Source organism: Trichosurus vulpecula, chromosome 9 (assembly GCF_011100635.1).
Source record: "Trichosurus vulpecula isolate mTriVul1 chromosome 9, mTriVul1.pri, whole genome shotgun sequence".
Classification (NCBI taxonomy): Eukaryota; Metazoa; Chordata; class Mammalia; order Diprotodontia; family Phalangeridae; genus Trichosurus; species Trichosurus vulpecula.
In genome coordinates this window covers 1,629,296-1,651,530 of record NC_050581.1, presented here as the reverse complement: position 1 = coordinate 1,651,530, position 22,235 = coordinate 1,629,296, and the positions used below count along the sequence as shown (strand labels likewise).

The window sequence follows — 22,235 nt, the reverse complement described above, 5'->3', positions numbered from 1 at the left end:
TCTAATAAGTTGTTCTCCCTTTGTTTCTTTGGTAGGACTTGCCACTGTGGATTCAATCTTTTCTATTCCACCAATTATTTCTGCTGTGTAGGCCACACATCCTGTTTTCACAATTTTTATTTCTGTTTTAAACCATTTAGGAACATGCTGCTGTGGTTCCATATGCTCTTGGAAATCTACAGGGTCCTCTGCCTCCTTTGACATTGATTCACATTCCTTTGTCTTGCAATATTTTTTTCAGAAATATTTGAACTTGCTTGGATGTCTTGGAGGCCTTCTTCCCTTTTGTTATTAATATCTTTCCTCATGATCTATCTGCTTGTTCTCAAGGTTTACAACTGTTTTCTTCCTCCTGAGACACTTGGTAATTTCAGTCTTTTTCCTTATTTTTCCCTATTGTTCATTTTCTGAGTCTTTCCCCTTTGATGGCAGATTTCTTGAGAATCATGGTTCAAAGCTATCTTGGCCTTTTTCCATGCTAGGGAGTTCACTTTTCATGAGCCTTAGCTTTTGCCTCAGGTTACTTCTGCAGGGGTGGTGGTAGTGTAGAACAGACCTTAGCTGGATGCCAATCACTTTTACTTCAAGACTTGTGGAACCCATGGACATATGGGCATATTGGCTCTATTCCTTAGTTCCCTGACTCAACTCTGCTGCAGAGCAGTTTACATGTTGTCACCCAGGAAAAGGATGTTCTCATTTTTCTGTTCCTCCATCTCCTGATTATATGGTGATTGCAGGTAGAATTGAGTTGTAGTTTGTTGCCACAGAATGGTAGGATTATGGCAGAAGCAGGGGGTATGCTGAGAGATACTATAGCAGCAGCAAGGAGATTACTCAGTGGATCCCAAATAACAAACCTGTGGGTCCAACTGTGCAGGCCTGCCAGAATATGGGAGTTGTTGTAGGAGTGATTCTGAGTGAGTTAGAGATTAAGGATGTCTTTTTCTGAATTTATCATTTTCTTTTTTGACGATCTGTTAAAAATTACTTTAATATTTTCAAAATTACACATAAAAATAATTTTAACAGTAGTTTTTTTAACATCTTGAATTTTAAATTCTCTCTCTTCCTTGCTGTCCTCCCCCCTGCCCATTGAGAAGGCAAGTAATTTGATATTGGTTATACATGTGCAGTCATAAAAAGCACATTTACATATTAGTCATGTTGTGAAAGAAAACACAGACAAAAAAACCATGAAAAAAATAAAGTATAAAATAATATGCCATTATTGGCATTTGGACTCCATCAGTTCTTTCTCTGGAGGTGGATAGCATTTTTTCATCATAAGTCCCTCAGAATTTTCCTAGATCTTTGATTGCTGAGAATAGTGAAGTCATGCACAGTTGATCATAGTGCAATATTGCTGTTACTACATCCAATGTTCTCCTGATTCTGCTCATTTCACTGTGCATCACTTCATGTAAGTCTTTCCAGGTTTCCTGCTCATCATTTATTAGAACATAATAGTGTTCCATTACAATCATATGCCACAACTTGTTCAGCCATTCCCCAATTGATGGGCATCTCCTTAATTTCCAATTCTTTGCCACCACAAAACAAGCTGCTACAAATATTTTTCTACAAATAGGTCCTTTTTCTTTTTAAAAAATCTCTTTGGAATACAAATCTAGAAGTGGTATTCCTGTGTCAAAGGATATGCACAGTTGTATAGCCCTTTGGGCACAGTTCCAAGCTACTTTCCAGAGTTGTTAAATTAGTGCACAACTCCACCAACAATGCATTAGTGTCCCTGTTTTCCCACATCTCCTCCAACATTTGTCATTTTCATTTTCTGTTCTATTAGTGAATCTCTTTGATCCGTATTCCGTGGCATCTCAGGCTCAGAGGTTATATATCATCTGTGAACAAAAAGTTGTGTGCCAACTCTCTCTCCACTTTAATCTTGGATTGTGGCTTTTTCATGTTAAATAATTTATGTTAGTGCAGCACCTGACCTTGAAGCTGTTTTTGTCCTTGTTGAAGGCATCCAAACAACATTACTGAAAATATCATGCTAAAAATCATGGAAGCAAGCACATAGCCCCCCTGCTTCACTCGACTGGTGACTGGGAAAGCAAGAACATCAAGAATTATCCAGAACCTGTGCCATCATGCCATCATGGAACTGGTGTATAATACTGATGTACTTCTCTGAGCAACCAAACTTTACCATGATCTTCCACCACCCTTCATGAGTGATAGTATCAAAGGCCTTAGTCAGCTCAACAAATATTGGGTACAGACCTCTGTTCTGCTCCTAGCATTTCCCTTGGACTTGTTGGGCAGCAAACACCATATCAACAGTTTTTCTTGTTGTTTTTAAAATTTTATTTATTTTATTCTGAACTTAAGAAATAAAACAAGCATTTCCTTAATGAAGTAGAATAGAAAAACAGAGGACTGCACCAGAAGTTGCAGATCCATTATGTACAACTTGCTCCTTTCAAATATACGATCTTGTAATTTCCTTTTTTTTCCTCTTCCCCCACCCTCAAACTTCAAGATGTCTACCATTAGACACAAATATGTATGTGTCTCTGGCAGGACTCTAGCAGGAATCTTGCTGGCAAAGACTATGAGAGAGGGTTCCCTACCTTTTAATTTTAACAGGACAACCTATTTCCTTTTCCTTTATAGAGATAGACAATAGAGGCATCCTTGATCTAATTTTGGTCTGATGATTAATACCAAGAAAACAGAGGTTCTCCACAAGCCAGCAGCATATCAACTATCTATGGAACCATTGGTTACAGCAAATGGAGAAATTCCAAATGCTGTGGATAAGTTCACTTACCTGGGCAGTATACTTTCCAGGGATGTACACATAGATGATGAGGTTGATGCACGAATGGCCAGAGCTATCTTAGTGTTTGGGAGACTCTGAAGGAAAGTGTGGAAAAGAAGAAAGATTAGGCTGTCTACCAAACTAAAGGTCCACAGAGCTATGGTAGTGACCTCATTGTTGTATGCCTGTGAGACCTGGACAGTTTACCAGTGCCATGCCAGAAAACTGAACCTCTTCGATTTGGATTCTTAGGAAGATTCTGATCACCTGGCAAGATAAGGTAATGAACACTGAGGTCCTTTCTACAACTGAACTACCAAATATTCAAACTCTACTGCAGAGAGTATAACTCCAATGGGTTGGTCATATTGTTTGAATACCAAATGTATATTTGCCTAAAAGACAGTTTTATGGAGAATTCACACAAGGCAAGTGCTCACACAAAGGTCAGAAGAAGCAATCCGAGGATACTCCCCAGATCTCTCTGAAGAATTTTGGTATCTATTGTGAGATATTGGAGACCCTGGCACAGGACCATCCAGCATGGCATGCCTGCATCAAAAAAGGCACTATGCTTTATGAGCAAAGCAGAATTGCAGTATCTCAGAAGAAATGTGAGATGTGCAAGTTTAGAGACATCTCCCTTCCCAATGGTCATATGGACTATTTGTGCCTGAGTTGTCATAGCACTCATATGGGTCCGATTACCCACGGTCAGATATACTGTACATTGACCCTGATGTCATTTTTGTCCTCCTTAAGTATGAAGGAGAACAACCAACCAACCGAGCTAATCTAATCAATAGTGATTTAGAACATTTTTTCATATGACTATAGATAGCTCTGATTTCTTCATCTGAAAACAGCTTGTTCATATCCTTTGACCTTTTACCAACTGGGAAATGACTTGTAGTCTTATAAATTTGAGTCTGTTTTCTATATATTTGAGAAATGAGGCCTCTATCAGAGAAATTTGCTATAAATTCCCCCTCCCCACATTTTCTGCTTTCCTTTTAATCTTGGCTACATTGGTTTTTTTGTATAAAACCTATGAGCTACGCTATGCAGGATTACCCTGGATAGACAGGTTATAGTGGAGAGTCCTGACAAAAAGTCATTGGAGAAGGAAATGGCAAAGCACTCTAGCATCTTTGCTAAGAAAATCCCATGACAGTACTAAAATGATAAAGGAGATGACATCAGAAGATGAGCCCCTCAAATCAAAACATGCCCAATATGCTAATAGGTAAGAGTAAAGGACAGCTACAAATAACTCCAGTGCTAATGAAGTTGAAAGGAAGCTCAGCTCCAGATGCAGCTGGTAATGAAAGGAAAGTCTGATGCTGTAAAGACCAAATGCATGGGAATCTGGAATGTAAGACCTATGAACCAAGGTAAGTTGGATGTGGTCAAACAAGAGATGGAAAGATTAAACATTGACAACTTGGGTGTTTGTGAACTTAAGTGGACAGGAATGGGTGAATTTAACTCAGATGATCACTACATATACTACCATGGGCAAGAATTCCTTAAGGAAATGGAGTAGCTCTTACATAAAAGGGTGAGAAAAGCAGTACTGGGGTATAATCTCAAAAATGACAAAATAATATTTGTTTGAATGCAAGGCAAACCATACAACATCACAGTAGTACAAGTCTATGCTTCAACCACTGATGCCAAAGAGGACAAAGTTGATCAGTTGTATGAAGACCTCTAACATCTAGAAATAATAACATCAAAAAATGTTATATTCATCATAGGAGATTGGAATGCAGCAAGTCAGAAGACATTGGAATAACAAGCAAACTTGACTTTGGAGTATAAAATGAAGCAGGGCGGAGACTAGTAGATTTTTGTCCAGATAACTCACTGGTCATAACAGACACTCTTTTTCAACAGCCCCAAAGGTGGCTCTACACATGGACATCACCAGATGGTCAATATAGAAATCAGATTGATTATATACTTTGCAACTAAAGGCAGGGAAGCTCTATACAGTCAGTAAAAACAAGACCTGGAGCCAACTGTGGCTCAGATCATGACCTTCTTAATGCAAAATACAGATTTAAATTGAAGAAAGTAGGGAAAGCCATCAGACCATACAGGTACAACTTAAATGACATCGCTTATGAATATGAAGTGGAGGTGATCAATAGATTTAAGGGACTAGATCTGGTAGATAGAGTGCCTGGACAGAGGTTTGCAACACTGTATAGGAGACAGTAACAAAAAACATTCCAAAGAAAAAGATGAGCAAAGAAGAAAAATGGCTGTCTGATGAGGTTTTACAAGTAACTGAGGCAAGAAGAAAAGGGAAAGATACAGCCAACTGAATGCAGAATTCCAAAGAATAGCAGGGAGAGATAAATGAGCAATGAAAAGGAATAGAAGAAAACAGTAGAATGGAAAAGCAAGAGAACTCTTCAAGAAAATTAGAGATGTCAAGGGAAAAGTTTCATGTGAAAATGAGCATGATAAAAGACAAAAATAGTTGGGATTTAATAGAAGAGAGTAAGAGAGTAAGAAAAGGTGACAAGAATACACAAAAGAACTATACAAGAAAGATTTTAATATCACTGATAACCCTAACAATCTAGAGCCTGACATCCTGGAGAATAAGGCCAAGTAGGCCTTAGTGAGCTTTGCTAACAGTAAGGCCAGCTGAGGTGATGGAATTCCAGCTGAGATATTCAGAACTCTAAAATATGATGCTATTAAAGTAGTGCACTCAATACACCAGCAAATTTGGAAAACACAACAGTGGCCACTGGACTGGAAAAGATCAGTTTACATCCCAGTCCTAAAAAAGGTCAATGCCAAGGAATGTTCAAATTACTCGACAATTTGGTTCACTTCACACACCAAAAATGTTATGCTTAAGATTCTGTAAGCTAGGCTTTAGCAATATGTGAACCAAGAATTACCAGAAGAGCAGGCTGATTTTTAAAGAGGCAGAGGAACTAGAGACCAAATTACCACATTCACTGGATTGTGGAGAAAGCAAGGGAGTTCCAGAAAAAAACATCTACTTTTGCTTTATTGGCTACACTAAAGTCACTGACTGTGTGTCAAGTGCTCGAAGAGATGGAAGTACCAGATCATCTTACTTGTCTCCTGAGGAACCTGTATATGTGTGAAGAAGCAACAGTTAGAATCAAACATGGAAAAATGGATTTGTTTAAGATTGGAAGAGGAGTACAAGGTTGTATATTGTCATTTTGTTTAATTTATATTCAGAGTACATCATGCTAAATGCCAGGCTGGATGAATCAAACACTGGAATTAAGGTTGCTGGGAGAAATACCAGCTATCTCAGATAAGCAGATGATACTACTCTGATGACAGAAAGTAAAGAGGAATTAAGAAGCCTCTTGTTGAGGGTGAAGGAGAAGATTGTAACAGCTGGATTGAAGCTTTAACATAAAAAACCCTAGAATCTTGGCAACCTGTCCCATCACTTCCTGGCAAATGGCAAAATGGAAGCAGTGTCAGATTTTATATTCTTGGGCTTAAAGATCACTGCAGATTGTAACTGCAGCCATGACATTAAAAGATGCTTGTTTCTTGGAAGGAGAGCTATGGCAAATCTGGGCAGCATACTAAAAAGCAGAGACATCACCTTGCTGACAAAGGTCTATATAGTCAAAGCTGTGATTTTTCCAGTAGCAATGTATGGCAGTGAGCGTTGAACTATAAGGAAAGCTGAGTGCTGCAGAATTGATGCATTTGAATTGCAGTGCTGGAGAAGACTTTTGAAAATCTCTTGAATAGCAAGGAAGTCAAATCAGTCAATAGTTAAAGGAATTCAGGCTATTTATCAAAGGTGAAATACTGAGGCTGAAGCTTAAAAACTTTGGCCACATAATGAGGACATAGGATTCATTGGAAAAAACCTTGATGTTGGGAAAGATTGAATGAAAAAGGAAAAGAAGACAGCAGAGGATGAGACAAACTGTATCATGGAAACAACATGAACTTGGACAGACTTCAGGAGATAGTGGAGGATAGAAGTCCCTGGTATGTTATGGTCCATGGGGTCATGAAGAGTCAGATATAACTGAATAACAACAAAATCAAAATGATCCATTTTACATCCCATGATGCTCTCTTTCTCTTATTTGATCATAAATTCTTCCCTCATCCATAGATCTGGCAGGTAAATACTCCATGTTCCCCTAATTTGCTTATATGTCATCCTTTATGTCTAAATCATGTATTCATTTTGATCTTATCTTGGTATATGGTGTAAGATGTTGTTCTATACCTAGTTTCTGCCAAACTGCTTTCCAGTTTTCCCAGCAGCTTTTATTAAATAGTGAGTTCTTATCCTAAAACCTGGGATCTTTGCATTTATCAAATACTAGATTAATACAGTGATTACTTACTGTCTATTGTGCACCCAATCTGTCACACTGATCCACATCTCTATCTCTTAGCCAGTACCAGATTGTTTTGATGGTTACCACTTTGTAATATAGCTTGGCATCAGGCATGGCTAGGCTACCTTCCTTCTCATATTTTTTCACCAATTCTCTTGATATTCTTGACTTTTTCTTCTTCCAGATGAATTTTATTATTTTATCTAGCTCTATAAAATTTCTTGGTAGTTTGATTGGCATGGCCCTGTATAAGTAAATTAGTTTAGGTAGAATTGTCATTTTTTTTATATTGGCTCAGCCTGCTCATAAGCAATTAAAATTTTTCTAATTGTTCAGATCTGACTTTATTCATGTGAAAAGTGTTTTGTAATTGTGTTCATATAGTTCCTGGGTTTGTCCTGGGAGGTAGACTCCCAGGTATTTTATATTGTCTACAGTTATTTTAAATGAAATTTCTCTTTATAGTCCTTGACTGAATGTAATTTTATTGCATTATGACACAAAAAGGATGCATTTAATATTTCTGCTTTTCTGTGATTGTCAGGTTTTTGTGCCCTAATACATGGTCAATTTTTGTGTAAATGCCATGTAGCTGAGATGATGGAGAAAAAGATATATTCTTTTCTATTCCCATTCAATTTTCTCCAAAGGTCTGTCATATCTAGCTTTTCTAAAACTCTATTCATCTCCTTAATTTCTTTCTTGTTTATCTTTTGGTTAGATTTATCTAGTACTGAGAGGGGAAAGTTGAGGTCCCCTACTAGTCTAGTTTTATTGTCTATTACCTCCTGTAACTCATTTAACTTTCCCTTTAAGAATATGGATGCTATGCTATTTGGTGCATATATGTTTAGTATTGCTATTACTTCATTGTCTATGGTACTTTTTAGCAAGATGTTTCCTTGCTTATCTATTTTAATTAGGAATATTTTCCACTTTGCTTTGTCTGAGATTGCTACCTTTACTTTTTTTTTAACTTCTGCTGAAGCATAATAGATTCTGCTCCAGCCTCTTCCCTTTACTCTATGTATCTCTCTATTTCAAGCATATTTCTTGTAAACAACAACATGTAAACATATTGTCAGATTCTGGTTTGTAATCCTCTCTGCTATCCACTTCCATTTTATGGGGGAATTCATCATATTTACATTCACAGTTATGATTAATAACTGTGTATTTCCCTCCATCATATTTTCCCCATTTATCTTTCCCTCTCTCCCTTCACTCTGTCCCTCCTTAAACGTGTTTTGCTTCTAACCATCGCCTCCCCCGATCTTCTCTCATTTCTATCGGTCACCCTTTCTCTAGTTCCCCTCTCTTCCTACTTCTCTGTAGAGTAAGATAGATTTCTATACCCAACTGAGTGTGCATGTTATCACCTTTTTCAGTCAATTTCAACAAGAGTAAGGTTCAAGGGCTGCCCACCCATCTTCCCATCCACTGTAAAAGATCTTTTGCATAACTTTTATGTGAGATAATTTACCTCATTCTACCTCTCCCTTCCCATTTCCACTAGTGCATCCTTCTGTCTCACCCCCTAATTTTATTTTTTTGGATATCATCCCACCATAGTCAACTCACCCCCATGCACTCTGTCTATGTATACTCCTTCTAATTTCCCTAATAATGATAAAGTTCATAGGAGTTACAAGTATCATCTTCTCATGTAGGATTGTAAACAGTTTGACCTTATTGAATCCCTTATGATTTCTCATTCCTGTTTACTTTTTTGTGCTTGTTTTGAGTCTTTTATTTGAAAGCCAAATTTTCTATTTAGCTTTGGTCTTTTAATCAGGAATGCTTGAAAGTCTTCTATTTCATTAAATGTCCATGATTTCTTCTGAATACACAATTTTGCTGGGAAGGCAATTCTTGATTGTAATCCTGGCTCCTTTGCCCTCTGGAATATCATAGCCCAGGCCCTTCAATCTTTTAATGTAGAAGCTGCTAACTCCTGTGTTATCCTGATTGTGGCTCCTTGATATCTGAACTGTTTCTTTTTGGCTGCTTGTGCTGTTTTCTTCTTGACCTGAGAGTTCTGGAATTTGGCTATAATAGTCCCAGGAGTTTTCATTTTGGGATCTCTTTCAGGGAGTGATCAGTGGATTCTTTAAATTTCTATTTTACCTTCTGGTTTTAGGATATCAGGGCAATTTTCCTTAATAATTTCTTGAAAGATGCAATCTAGGCTCTTTTTTTGATCTTGGCTTTCAAGTAGTCCAATAATTCTTAAATTCTCTCCTGGATCTATTTTCCGGGTCAGTTTTTTTCCTCAGTGAGGTATTTTACATTTTCTTCTATTTTTTCATTCTTTTGATTTTGTTTGATTATTTTTTGATGTCTCATGGAGTCATTGGCTTCCACTTACCCAATTCTAATTTTTAAGGAATTATTTTCTTCAGCTAGTTTTTCCATTTGGCCAATTCTACTTTTTAAGGACTTGTTTTCTTCATTAAATTTTTGTCCATCTTTTTCCATTTTTTGTGCTTCCTTTACCAAGCTGTTGAATCTTTTTTCATAATTCTCTTGTATAACTCTCATTTCTTTTCCCAATTTTTCTTCTCTTATTTGATTCTTTAAATACTTTTTGAGTTATTTCAGGAGGACTTTTGGGGCTTCAGACAAATTCATATTTCTCTTTGAGGCTTTACATGTAGGCATACTGACATTGTTATCCTCCTCTGAGTTTGTGTTTTGATCTTCCCTGACCTACTATGGTCAGGGCTCTTTCTTTTCTTTTTGTGTTTTGCTCTTTTTCCAGTCTATTTTATGACTTTCAAAATTGAGCTCTGCTCCTGGGGCACAGAGGGCACTGGTCCATGTTTCTTGCACCTGAGGCAGGGTCCTGGTCACTGGTTTGCTGTGTCCTAGGGCCCCTGGGGCTGGTGGCTTACCTGTTGTGTTAGGATCACTTGTTCTAGTGGTAGTCACTAGCCTGCTTTACTGGGGCTGGAAGCCTCACCACTGGCCTACTGTATTATTGGTCTGTTTACCTGGGACCAGGGGGCCTCAACTGCTTATCTGTGCTGGGGCTAGGGGCTTCCTGCTGGCTTACCCAGACACCACCCGCACTTGGTTGCATTCCCCTTTAACCCAAGTGAAAGAGACCTTTCCTGCAGTCCTTCTAAGTTATCTTGAGCTGTTTCACCCCATCCTTCTGTGGGTTTTGTCACTCTGGAATTTATTTTGAGGCTTGATTTACAGTTGTTTTGGGAAACTGGAGAGAGCTCAGGCAACTTCCTGTCTTTTTTTGTTAAAGTTGGCTCTGAGCCTGGGGTGGATAGGATGGTGTCCTAAGCTTCAGGGTTTGTTTGTTTATTTTTTCTTTTGGTTTTTTGGTGTTGCTGTTTTCAGAGCTAGTTCTGTGAGTCTGTAAATTTTCATTTCTTCCAAGATGGTATGATCTAAAGAGGTGTAGTCACTGAATTAGCACTGGTTGGTGCTATGGTCTTCAAGCATTCTTTTCCACCCTAGATTGGAGACTAGGGTCTCCCTCCCTGTGGCTGCATGCTCTAATATGCTAGTGCTCCTTCTTGACCTGGGACTGTGACCCAGGCCTGAGTCCCAGATCCCTGTATGAGCAATGAAACAGAGTCCTGCACCCAGTGCTATCAAAGGGTTCTTATAATCACCTTCAGACCATTTGTCCAATCTCCTTCTTGTCTGTGGGCTGAGAGCTCCAGAAGTCAATGTCACTGATTCAGTTACCCCTAATGCTTGCTGCTGGTTTACATGGTCTCTCCTACTGCTGGATTGCTGGGGCTCAGCTTGTGCTCTACTGCATTCCCCTCTTTATCATGTGATAGACCTTCCCTGTTCACCTTCTAATTTTTTCACCCTGGATTTTGTTGGTTCTGCTGCTCCAGAATTCATTTTGAGGTGTTATTTTAAAGTTGTTTGGAGGCGAATTTGGGAGAGCTCAGGTGTGTCCTTGCCTTTACTCTGCCATCTTGTCTCCTCCCCCTTTGACAGACTCAGGAACTCTGATCAACACAATGACCAACCACAATTCCAGAGGAACCATGATGTAACATACTATTCACCTCCTGATAGAGAGGTGAGGGATTCTGAGTGTATTTTGAGAAATATGGTGGCAGCATGGCCAATTGTGTTGGCAATTTCATCTTGCCCACCTGGCACACGATATTGCCTCAAAGTAATTATTTTAGAAGGTTCGGGCAAAGTGATTGGATCCATCTTGATTTTCCCCACTAAGACTGCATTAATGCCCATTTTCCTCACAGCAAATTGGTATTTCCCTTCGGGTAAATTTAAGGTCATACCCTTCAATATGTCTATTCCAATGATGTATTCGGGAATAGGCACAATAACCACACTATATTCTTTCTTGGGCAACTGTCCAATTTTCATCATTAATTTAACTTGCCTGGCTGATATTTCAGTCCCTCCTAGTCCTGTAATGGTAATAGGAGTTCCATGGCTGAACTTGTCTGGATTTCCATAAATAAGGGTGGCCTCGGCCCCAGTATCTATTAATGCCTCAGTTACCGTACTTGACCCATTTTTCCAATATATGGTCAAGTTAATGTGAGGTCTGCAATCCAGCCTGTGTATTTCCTTAATTTGGACTGGGGCTCGGCCTGTTCCCTAGTATTCCCTTTCATGTGATTCACTTGAGTTTGAAGGTTCAACATCTGTAGCATTTGCAGGAGCAGTTCTTATTTCCCTATCTCTCCTGTTATCAAGTCCTTTATCTCTATACATTCTGTATAATTCATTGGTTGGAATGCCATCTATCATTTCAAAACCTACCCCTGCTCTCAATAGAGCAGTAAACATTTCTTTCCTAGTTACTCTCCTTTGGCGCCAAGTTTGCTGGTTATTCACCCTTCTCTCTCGAGGAGATCTATCCCTTCCCCAGTCACCTAAGTCATGTAACTGTAAAATCTTATTTATCACTGTTGTAAGATGGCTCCCTACTTCTCCAAGTAATAAATTCAAAATTAGTTGTTTATAAGCAGGGGGAGCTGTTCTAATTATTAAATTCCTATGAGGCAGTCCCATTGGATCATTGTAATATTTGTCTGCGGTTCCTATCATAATGGCAGTCTTCATCACCTCCTCCTTTAGTCTCATGAAACAATCTCTAAGTGAATACCAGGGTCTGTGCTCAGTGGGCCACATAGAATCAGTAGCATATCTCTTATTGCATCCCACAGCAGCTAACGCCAACAGAGTAGTCCTGCTATCACCATCTCCTTGCTGATGATGTTCCCTAAAAGCTTGTTGAACTAGAGGATCATGGCTGATACCTATGAATCTCATACAGTCTGTCCTATCTACTGATATTCCACTGGCCCCTTGATCACTGAGTCTTACCATCCAAGATATCAATGGTTCTCTTATTCTTTGGCTGAATCTACTCAAAATATCTGTGACCTCTTGCGGTGAGAAATCTTCCTGAATTTCCCTTGTAACTGAATCTTCACCTCGGGTTTCTGTCTTCCTCCTTTGTATGGGTCGAGCCCTTGTCTGATCATTTAACCATCTCCTATTCTCTGTGTGAGGCACATCCTGAACCCCAGTAGTGTTTTGTGCCTCAGCCCCTAACGTTGTCTCATTTTCCCCCCCACTCACTTCCTCTGCCACCATGGCTAGGACGAAGCAGACAGTCAGGCTCTTTCTGGGCTGGGTTGGAATGCACTCTTGGCTTATTTGGTCTCCTGTTGCTCCTAGCCACATTAATAGAAAAGTTCTCATTTGAGTCAGTTTGGTCTCCTGCTATCTGAGATTCCCCTTCTTGCTGTGGGGTAGGAGTGCCCCCATGTCTTTCACTTAATCTCAATCTTTCGTATACTAGCCGGTAGGCTGATAACACTATCCAGCTTTGCCTAGATAGCGATGCCCCTGACTGAATCCCAACTTCTTGTAAACACTTTTCCAAATCCCTAGGATCTCCTCTCCGTAGCCTTGGTTCCCAGTTTTCACAGGGTCCAGCTTTTTTAGCCAATTCTTTTGCTAGGGAGGAATAAAATGGATCCTCCCATCCTGGGATATTCATCTCTTCCTCTGAAATTGTTCTGCTTCTAAATAAAGATCTTATACCTAGTGATCCCATCCTCGTCACCAAATGTATTAGGAGGGCAGAGTTTATAATCTCAAAGAGGATCATAAACATGTCTGAAAGGTTCGGAACCGCCGGATATAAGAAACTCTCAAAGTAGAAGGCAGAAGAATCAAAACATATATTTAGGCTCCACAGTAACCAACCCATGAACCAGCAACCCCATTTTGATATATTGATCAAAAGCTTCCAGGCCCAATAAGTACACCTTGAAAGAGTAACCAGGAGGCTACAGAGAAGCATGATTGCGTAAAGCAAAATCATGCTTCCCCCTCTATGGTAAAAAGATTACCCACTGGCCTGAAGTCCTTGTTCAGCTTCCTCCCGTAGGTCAGCTCTGCCACTGGCAGCTCCTGCTTCAGCTGTGGCTGTGGTTATAGCAGCCTCTGGCTCCAACGGGAGCTGCTTTTAACCATCCAGCTTCTGCGGGGGGGTGGGGAGGGGTGGGGGGGGTGGGGGGGGTGTAAGGTACGCCGGGGAAAGCACAGGTTCTTTCGATCAGCTTAAGCAAGGTGAAGGGGTTGACCGGGAAAGCACAGGTTCTTTCCATCAGCTTAAGCAAGGGAAGCAAGGTGAAGGGGCCAACAAGCTTACTCCAGTCCAACATACAAACAGCATTCAGTTCAGGGGAAAAAGCCAAACTAGTCAAGGGCACTTGTTGACTAAGCGCTAAGGAGCCCATTTTTGGTTGCCAACACACCAATGTGGAAATTTGTTTTGCTTGCATATACGTGTATGTAACAGGGGTTTTGTTTTCCTTTATTTTCTTAATGTAAGATGGAGAAGAGGACTTTTGAAAAAATTTAATGAAAAAAATCCATTAGGTTGTTATTATTAGGATTATTAGTGTTTTAACTTGTAGAGGCAGCTGCAATTGTTTTCTTCTTGCAAATAATTCTAATTTTGAAATGGTTTGAAAGGTTGTGAGGATCAGAGAAAATATCTAGTCCTCCATCTTATTTGTCACATGACCTAGAAGTCTCATCTAGCTTTTTCGAATTGCTTTTTAGTTCTTTTGCATCTTGATATTTTGAGGTGACACTGCTTAGGATCTTCTACCAACTCCCTCCACAAAATATTACAGAGGAGTTTCTATTCCAAACTGGTGTTCTTGCTCTCTTAAAAAGATGATCAACTGCTTGGCAATGCTGTTTTTAGGTTTCTTTTGTCTCATTATGACTATAGATTTTTGAGGGGATAGATTTCTGTGCAAGGTTGATATAATCAGTAACAAAGAGGGAGAAAAAAGTTTTGTTAATCCTTTTGTTAATCCTTCATTTTCATTTTTTTCAGAGGGTTGACATTATTTTAATTGCACATCATCTTTTTTTTTCTTCTCCAAATTTTTTGTTTCTCTTCTTCTAGTTTTTCAGTCATCTTGAACTTTGTTCTAAGAGTGGTCTGATGGTAAAATCTAGGTGGTTGAAGAATGACTCATATATCTTCAAGAGTCATTTCCTTTCTGTTAAAATGCATTTTTTGTGTATTTGGTACTCTCCATTGCCAGCATTAGGAACAAAAAAGCAGAAGAAACAGTGCCTGACCACAAGGAGCTTGCATTTATTGGTAATGAGGTACACCATGCTCCTAACAAGGTCCTTGATAGTGGTTCTTATCGTATAAATTCCTCCAGGAATGTGGTAGGTTTTTTTGTTTGTTTTTACTAATTCTTTGCCAGGGTAAAGGTAGTCCCTACGATTTTCACTTAGGTCCCCACATTATCATAGCTGAGAGGGGCATTAGAACAGGAAATGTCAGAGCTGACAGGAGTTAGGTAAATTATACCAGAGAGATAATGACTGAGTCTGGTCTATTTCTTAAGGTTTAAACAGTAAGCTAGCAGATTCATCCCCTTCATTAACCTTTTTCCAATTCAGAAAGACCCCCATCCAGAACTCAATATCGCATTCTACCCCACACTGGAGCCCTATCCTAAACCATTGAGACTTGTCAAGTTTGCCTGTCAGTTTAACATTGCCACCAGCCTCATAGTGAACTTCTGGACTTGGCTCTCAGGTAACTGTTTGTGGTCTGCCACCAATGTTTCCTGTAGCAGTGGGGTTTGATGTGAGCCAACTTATTTTCGTTTTTGGCTTGAAACCATTAAAGTCCTTCCTGCACCTGCTCCTTTTTTTCTCAAACCATTTTTCCTTCTGAGAGTTAAAAGAAGCCAGGCTACCCTCTAGTTCTGTATATCTTTCACTATCTTACACTACTCCAGGCAGTAAACATCATCTTTTCAACATTCTTTATCATCACTGAAGGACTGCTCTGCATCTTATAGTATTTTAGGGAACAGTTTTGTGAATTTTCCAGTTTTGTGTCATGACAAACCACAGACTAGTAGCCTTTCAACATGGAATGGGGAAACTCCCTTGTTCCTGCTTGTTCTTATGTCAAATGCCTACCTATGGAGTTGCTTTACTTGAATCATACTTGAAGCTCCAGATGTGTCAGGTTAGTCACCTTCAGGTTTCAGAGTTTTAGTAAAGGAAATCACAGCAACATTTACTACTGGAGGTCCAACAGAGCTGGACATTAGACAAAGCAAAAGGACATGAGACAGGGATGTATGCAATATCAACTCTGTAGTCACAGTGAGTCCAGGGATTCACAACTCTCTGAGATGTTGTTTTTTCACCCTTACATCGCATCCAGCACTCCACTAAGGTCATCTTACCACCTGCCAGTATGCTACCACTGAACCGACAAACTACACACCATATCTGGACTTCCAGACCTAAACCTCTGTATCTTGGACCTCCAAAAGCCATGTACTCAGAGTGAGGGGAATCTGATCCACTGTAGAGTTCTGCCCTAGGGCCCAGGCCAGTTGTTTGGTAGCCTACTATATTCCCTGCTGGACTTAGACACCAGACCATTTCACCTTTGCATCCTCTCCAGAGCTCTCTCAGACCATCTCATCATCTCCTTGCTACAGCCCTCCTCTTCACATCCCTTCCACTTTTTGCTCTGGCTACAGTAATTCAATCAATAGTGTTATGACTTTTGAAGAGTGTGACTTTCCTGAGTCATAAATCGAATTTATCATCTCTGTGAATTTCTATTCCTTTCCCTGGTGACGATTCCCCTAAAAGTGTCGCCTTCCTCTATTAGAATGTAAGCTCAGGGAGGGCAGGATCTGCCTCCATTTTTCACATTCTCATTCTCAGCAGTTAGCATCCCAATTTTTCACATTGTGGCCAAAGTGATTTTCCTAAAACTTTGGACTGACCTGTCACTTTCCCATTCAATAAACTCCAATTATTTTCTATTGCTTTTTAACATAGACAGGCAAGAGAGAGCAAACCAGTTCCGCACCATGGGGAAGAAGCAGGCTAAGAGTGAGGCTGCTCCCAGCTGTGAGCTAAAATCCTATTCTAAGTCCTTGGATGTCCCGGCTTCCACCATGATGTTAAGTTCTAACCGGAAGATGCCTGCTGATGGTTCTGGAGACCACGGGGACACTGCCAGCCTGGGCGCGGTTAACACCATCTACAGTAGTCATTTCCCTTCACAAACCTCTGCATCTCAGGATGACCCCTTCACCACCTACTTTGATGAGAAGATCCCCATTCCCGAGGAGGAGTATTCTTGTTTTAGCTTCCGCAAACTCTGGGCGTTTACAGGGCCTGGCTTCCTCATGAGCATCGCTTATCTGGATCCAGGGAACATAGAATCCGACTTACATTCTGGGGCTGTGGCCCAGTTTAAGTTGCTCTGGGTTCTCCTCCTGGCCACCATCGTGGGGCTCCTGTTGCAGCGCCTGGCAGCCAGGCTGGGTGTGGTCACGGGCCTACATCTTGCTGAAGTGTGTAACCGGCAGTATCCTAAGGTCCCCCGAATTATTCTGTGGCTGATAGTGGAGCTGGCCATCATAGGCTCCGATATGCAAGAAGTCATAGGATCAGCTATTGCCATCAATCTCCTGTCTTCTGGGAAGGTTCCTCTGTGGGGTGGAGTTCTAATTACCGTAGCAGATACCTTCGTATTTCTTTTTCTGGACAAATATGGTTTACGGAAACTGGAAGCATTCTTTGGCTTTCTCATCGCCATCATGGCCCTTACATTTGGATATGAATATGTTACAGTGAAACCCAACCAGACCAAGGTGCTGAGGGGCATGTTCGTGCCCTCTTGTTCAGACTGTCGCACCACACAGATTGAGCAGGGCGTGGGCATTGTGGGTGCTGTTATCATGCCGCACAACATGTATCTGCACTCTGCACTGGTCAAGTCCAGGCAGGTGAATAGGACCAGCAAGCGGGAGATCCGAGAAGCCAACAAGTACTTCTTCATCGAGTCCTGCATCGCTCTTTTCGTCTCCTTCATCATCAACGTCTTTGTCGTCTCAGTCTTTGCCGAGGCCTTTTATAACCAAACCAACAAGGAAGTGCGTGAAATCTGTGTCAATAATAGCAGTCCTCACAGTGACCTTTTCCCTCAGAACGACACCATGTTGTCTGTGGACCTCTATAAGGGGGGAGTGGTACTAGGATGTTACTTTGGGCCTGCAGCGCTCTACATCTGGGCAGTGGGCATCCTGGCTGCAGGACAGAGCTCTACCATGACAGGGACCTATTCTGGCCAGTTTGTCATGGAGGGATTCCTGAACCTAAAGTGGTCACGGTTTGCCCGAGTGATCTTGACACGTTCTATTGCTATCATCCCAACGCTGTTGGTCTCAGTCTTCCAGGATGTGGAGCATCTGACAGGGATGAATGACTTCCTGAATGTACTGCAGAGCTTACAGCTTCCCTTCGCCCTCATCCCGGTCCTCACATTTACCAGTTTGCGTCCAGTGATGAATGACTTTGCCAATGCACTGGGCTGGAGGATCGCAGGTGGGCTCCTCGTTCTTCTTATCTGTGGCATCAACATGTACTTTGTGGTTGTCTATGTTCAAGACCTGGCCAGCATGGCACTGTATGTGGTGGCTGCTATAATCTCTGTGGCCTATCTTTGTTTTGTGCTTTACCTGGGTTGGCAGTGTTTGATTGCTGTGGGCTTGTCCTTCTTGGACTGTGGACAGACGGTAAGCATCAATAAAGCCCTGCTGACTGAAGATTCCGCTGGCGGCCACATCAGCTGAACACTGGGTTAGCCTATCTGTCCTTCGCAGGTAGCCATCAGAGCCAGTGCGTTTCTATGGTTTACTGTGTGAACTTAGCCACATGTATGTGCCATTGCACAAAGCTCCGGGGTCTCCTTTTTTTTTCCCTAAGGTCCACTGTGTATTTGAGGGATGATTGTCCTGCAGAAGTGTTAAAAGTACAGAATCTTTTTTGTTTACCTTGTGACCTTCACCTTTTGAATTATGGGTGTCATCTGGGTGGAAGTTTAGTCATGGGCTTTCAAATGCTGACTTTTGCTGCTATTATAGAAATACTCAACTACTATCCCAACATTAAGCTACAGAGTAGTCATTTTGAGTAGAGCCAGATCCCCTTGACTTCCCTCTCAGGGTCTATATTTAGGTGTCCCTTTACTGTGAAACCCTTTCGTTTTCTGATTTTTAATAAAAAAAAATAGAAACCATGGGCAGAGCTGCTTAGAGCTATTCCATACTTACTGGATGTGAAGGTCAGAAAAATGTGCCTCACACTTGTACACATAGAGCAAGGCTAAGCAGGATTAACTCTCTTAGTAGATGATAGGTAGGAATGAGGAAACATTTGCACATTTCTTTGTAATTTATAAGCTTTAGATGGCTTCCCATTTTGGGAGAATTCTGATTTAATACCTTTCATGTGAAATGAGGGTTGTTACAAGACAGTGCATTCATACTTACTTTTTGGCAGGGGGTGGGGGTTGGAGCAGAGTCTGACTGACAGTATTCACAGCTGTTGATGGTGTGGTGATGATGGGTGTTAGCAATGGTCTCATCAACTTGGCAGATTGAGGAGGTTGTTTTAAAAATATATGTGAAGTTTTTCAGTGAATAAAAATCGACTTTGCCCTTACCTCCTCCCCAAAAATGTCTCCCCCCACAAAAAAAATCCTTGTAATGCATATACAGTCAAAATAAATTCCCACATTGGCTATTCCAAAGAATAAATATTTCCTTCTGCTCTCTGAGTTAGAAGGAGATTCTTGAAAAAGCACAAGTCCTGCCATCAGCCTTAGACCTTTGCAGTGGTTAGGACTGTGACTTTGAAAGACTGGCCTGACCATCTCCTCCCTTCACCAAATGTATTGCTGTAAGGCACAAAGAGGGAAGAAGGAGTACTAACGTCTCATACAGTTACATGCTCCCCAGTCAGGCACTTTTGCTAATTTTCCTCCCTTGAGAGGTCTGTCTCTAGCATCCTTTTTATTGGTTAGAAAAGATCTGGTCACAGGTTAGAGGCCAGTGCTGTCTGATTGACAATTTGTGAGACTTGCATTCTTGGAGTTTTCTCTCAGAGCCTCACTTGGTTTATGATCTGCCATTGTTTGAGTCCAGACAGCATCATTCTGATATTTTGCACACAGCACCCGGTACAGATTAGATGGGTCGTTGCTCATGTGATGCTCACACAGTTAGAACACTAAGGAGAGCCTAGTATGGGTCATTGATGCTGTGTACAGGCCTCTGAGCATAGCCCAGGCTTTCCAGTCATGTAGCATTTCACCCCCCATCCTCTCAAACTGGCTCTACTCTCTGCAGATCTGGGAGCACAGACTACAAGGCTGTGGTTGGTGCTTGTTGGGAGGGAGTTGTTTTCTTAGGATGGTACAGTGAGCCATCACTCTCCTGCCTCAGCTCCTTGAATCTGCAGTTCTAGTCACAGACTTTCAGGAGCCCAAATCAAAGCTGCTTATAATGAAACAAAACAAACAAACCCTTTTATAAAAACTCATCTCCAACTTAATGAGAAAAACTCTCATTCCCAAACTATAAACAGTTAAGTCAAATCTTCCAAAATCACTATACAAGTCACATTTGAATTAATGCGTATTTAGGGGTGGAACAGTTGCAGTGTATGTATTTGAACCATTGTATAAGCCTTTTGAAGACCAAGACTGTGTGATTTTTGTCTTTGTACCCCCAGCACCTTGTATGGTGCTTGGCCCATAGTAGATAATAAATGCTCTTGTATTCAATGATGATCCCCTCCAGTGTTTCTGAACATCCTTGTCCTGTGGTCCATGATGAGGGAGACTGTCCGAGAACAGTTCTGTGGGATTTCTTGTGGGTAGTTAGGAGGTCCCTGGTAGTTAGTTTTCTTTGTGAAACTTTCAGTAATTTTATTGACCATGAAAGACTATGTAAATTTGATTTGTAATTAAATTTTTTTTCAAAAAAAAAAAAAAAACCATAGACAGGCAAGCTAAGGCCCTTGGGGCAAATCTAGCGAGCAGCCTATGAATTAAGAACGGTTTTTACATTTTTAAGTAAAGCTGGAACACAGGCATGCTCCTTTGTCTTTTTTTTTTTTTTGGAGGGGGGGAAGGGGAAGGCAGGGTAATTGGGGTTAAGTGACTTGCCCAAGGTCACACAGCTAGTGTGTCAAGTATCTGAGGATGGATTTGAACTCAGGTCCTCCTGACTCCAGGGCTGGTGCTCTACTCACCACTCGACCTAGCTGCTCCTGCTCCTTTGTTTATGTATAGTCTACAACTGTTTTTCTGCCACGATGGCAGAGTTGAATAGTTATAACTGAGAACATATGAAGCATTCTCATCACTGTTGCTTCTGTACTACAAATTATAGTGATGCAGTTAAAACTGGTCAGCATTTTGAGTGCCACATGTATTGCTGTACTGTGACTTTTTTTATTACCCATATTTTCAAAACAGAAAAGAGGGGAAAAAAAGTTTTATTAATGATTTCTTACCTCAGGGCTGAGATTGAAATTCTTCTGAACAAGAACTGCCCTCCATTACTACTGTCAAATAACAACTGTCTTTGGAAATTAGCTTTTGCTGCAGACTTGATGTTTTTAATAAATTCAACCTAAACTGTAAGTTAAAACCGCACTTAAAGTGTAACTTTTACTGTGGTAAAGTCAATTTGATGACAAATAATGTTTGAATCATAAATAAAGTCAATTTACTGCTTTATACACTTCTCATTCTGTCAAAAGATAAAACAAGAAGCAAGATCTCCCCCCATTAATTTGCAGCAGATATTCAAACTACAATTCCAGTAATGTTTTTGGTTTTTTTTTTTTTTTGGATCTCTATGCAAGTGGAAGAGAAATTTCTATATTTGAAAATCCATGTAGCTGTGCAACTGAGGAACTTCTACCTAATCTTCAATTGAAAGAAATTAATTTGCAATTAAAATGCCATGCTAAAAGGCAAATATCAAAAGAATTCTGTAATTGCCTTCCAAGTAATGAATATGCTCAATTACAATCATATGCTCATGGACTGTTACAAATATTTAGCAGTGCCTGCGTAAAAAGACATCTTCTTTACAGATGAAATATATAAAATCTCATTATTAATAGATGAACATTTGATCAACTACATGGGGAAACAGTACCTTTGGACCCCAGTTAAGTGAAATATCATCCCCCCAAAAGAACCCAATTCTTTTCATTAGTAGATGCATATTACAAACAATTGTACTCAATTACTATTTTTATATTTTGAATTCCATCAACAAAAATGTATAGAAATTTCTCTTTTGTTATATAAATATCTATATAATATCGTCAATTTTGCCTCTTGACCGCTATACCCTAAGGACCATGGGACTTCTCCATCTGACTAGCAGGTGAAACTTTCCTTATGTATTTGTTGTCTCCTTGATTAAGATGTGAACTCTTTGGGGTAGAAACTATCTTACTTTTTTGTTTCTATCCCCAGCATTTATAACAGTGTGTGGCACACAGTAAGTATTTGATATTTGCTTTTTCATTCATTATTTATACATGATGTTCCATCTCCCAGCATTAAGTTTTTGCCCTGGATTTCCCCCATACCCGGAATGCATTTCCTCATCACCTCTGCTTCTTAGGATCCTTAGCTTCGTTCAAGGCTTAGTTCTACA

The 22,235-nt window shown here is 40.3% G+C and overlaps 1 protein-coding gene across 1 annotated transcript; it reads left to right on the top strand.

The window, feature by feature from the left end:
• The first annotated feature begins 16,574 nt into the window (after nucleotides 1-16,574).
• Nucleotides 16,575-18,464, top strand: LOC118831429 (natural resistance-associated macrophage protein 2-like). Its single transcript, XM_036738776.1, has one exon. It carries the CDS (start codon nucleotides 16,575-16,577, stop codon nucleotides 18,342-18,344), a length of 1,770 nt encoding a protein of 589 aa, XP_036594671.1. The 3' UTR covers nucleotides 18,345-18,464.
• The last annotated feature ends 3,771 nt before the right edge of the window (nucleotides 18,465-22,235 follow it).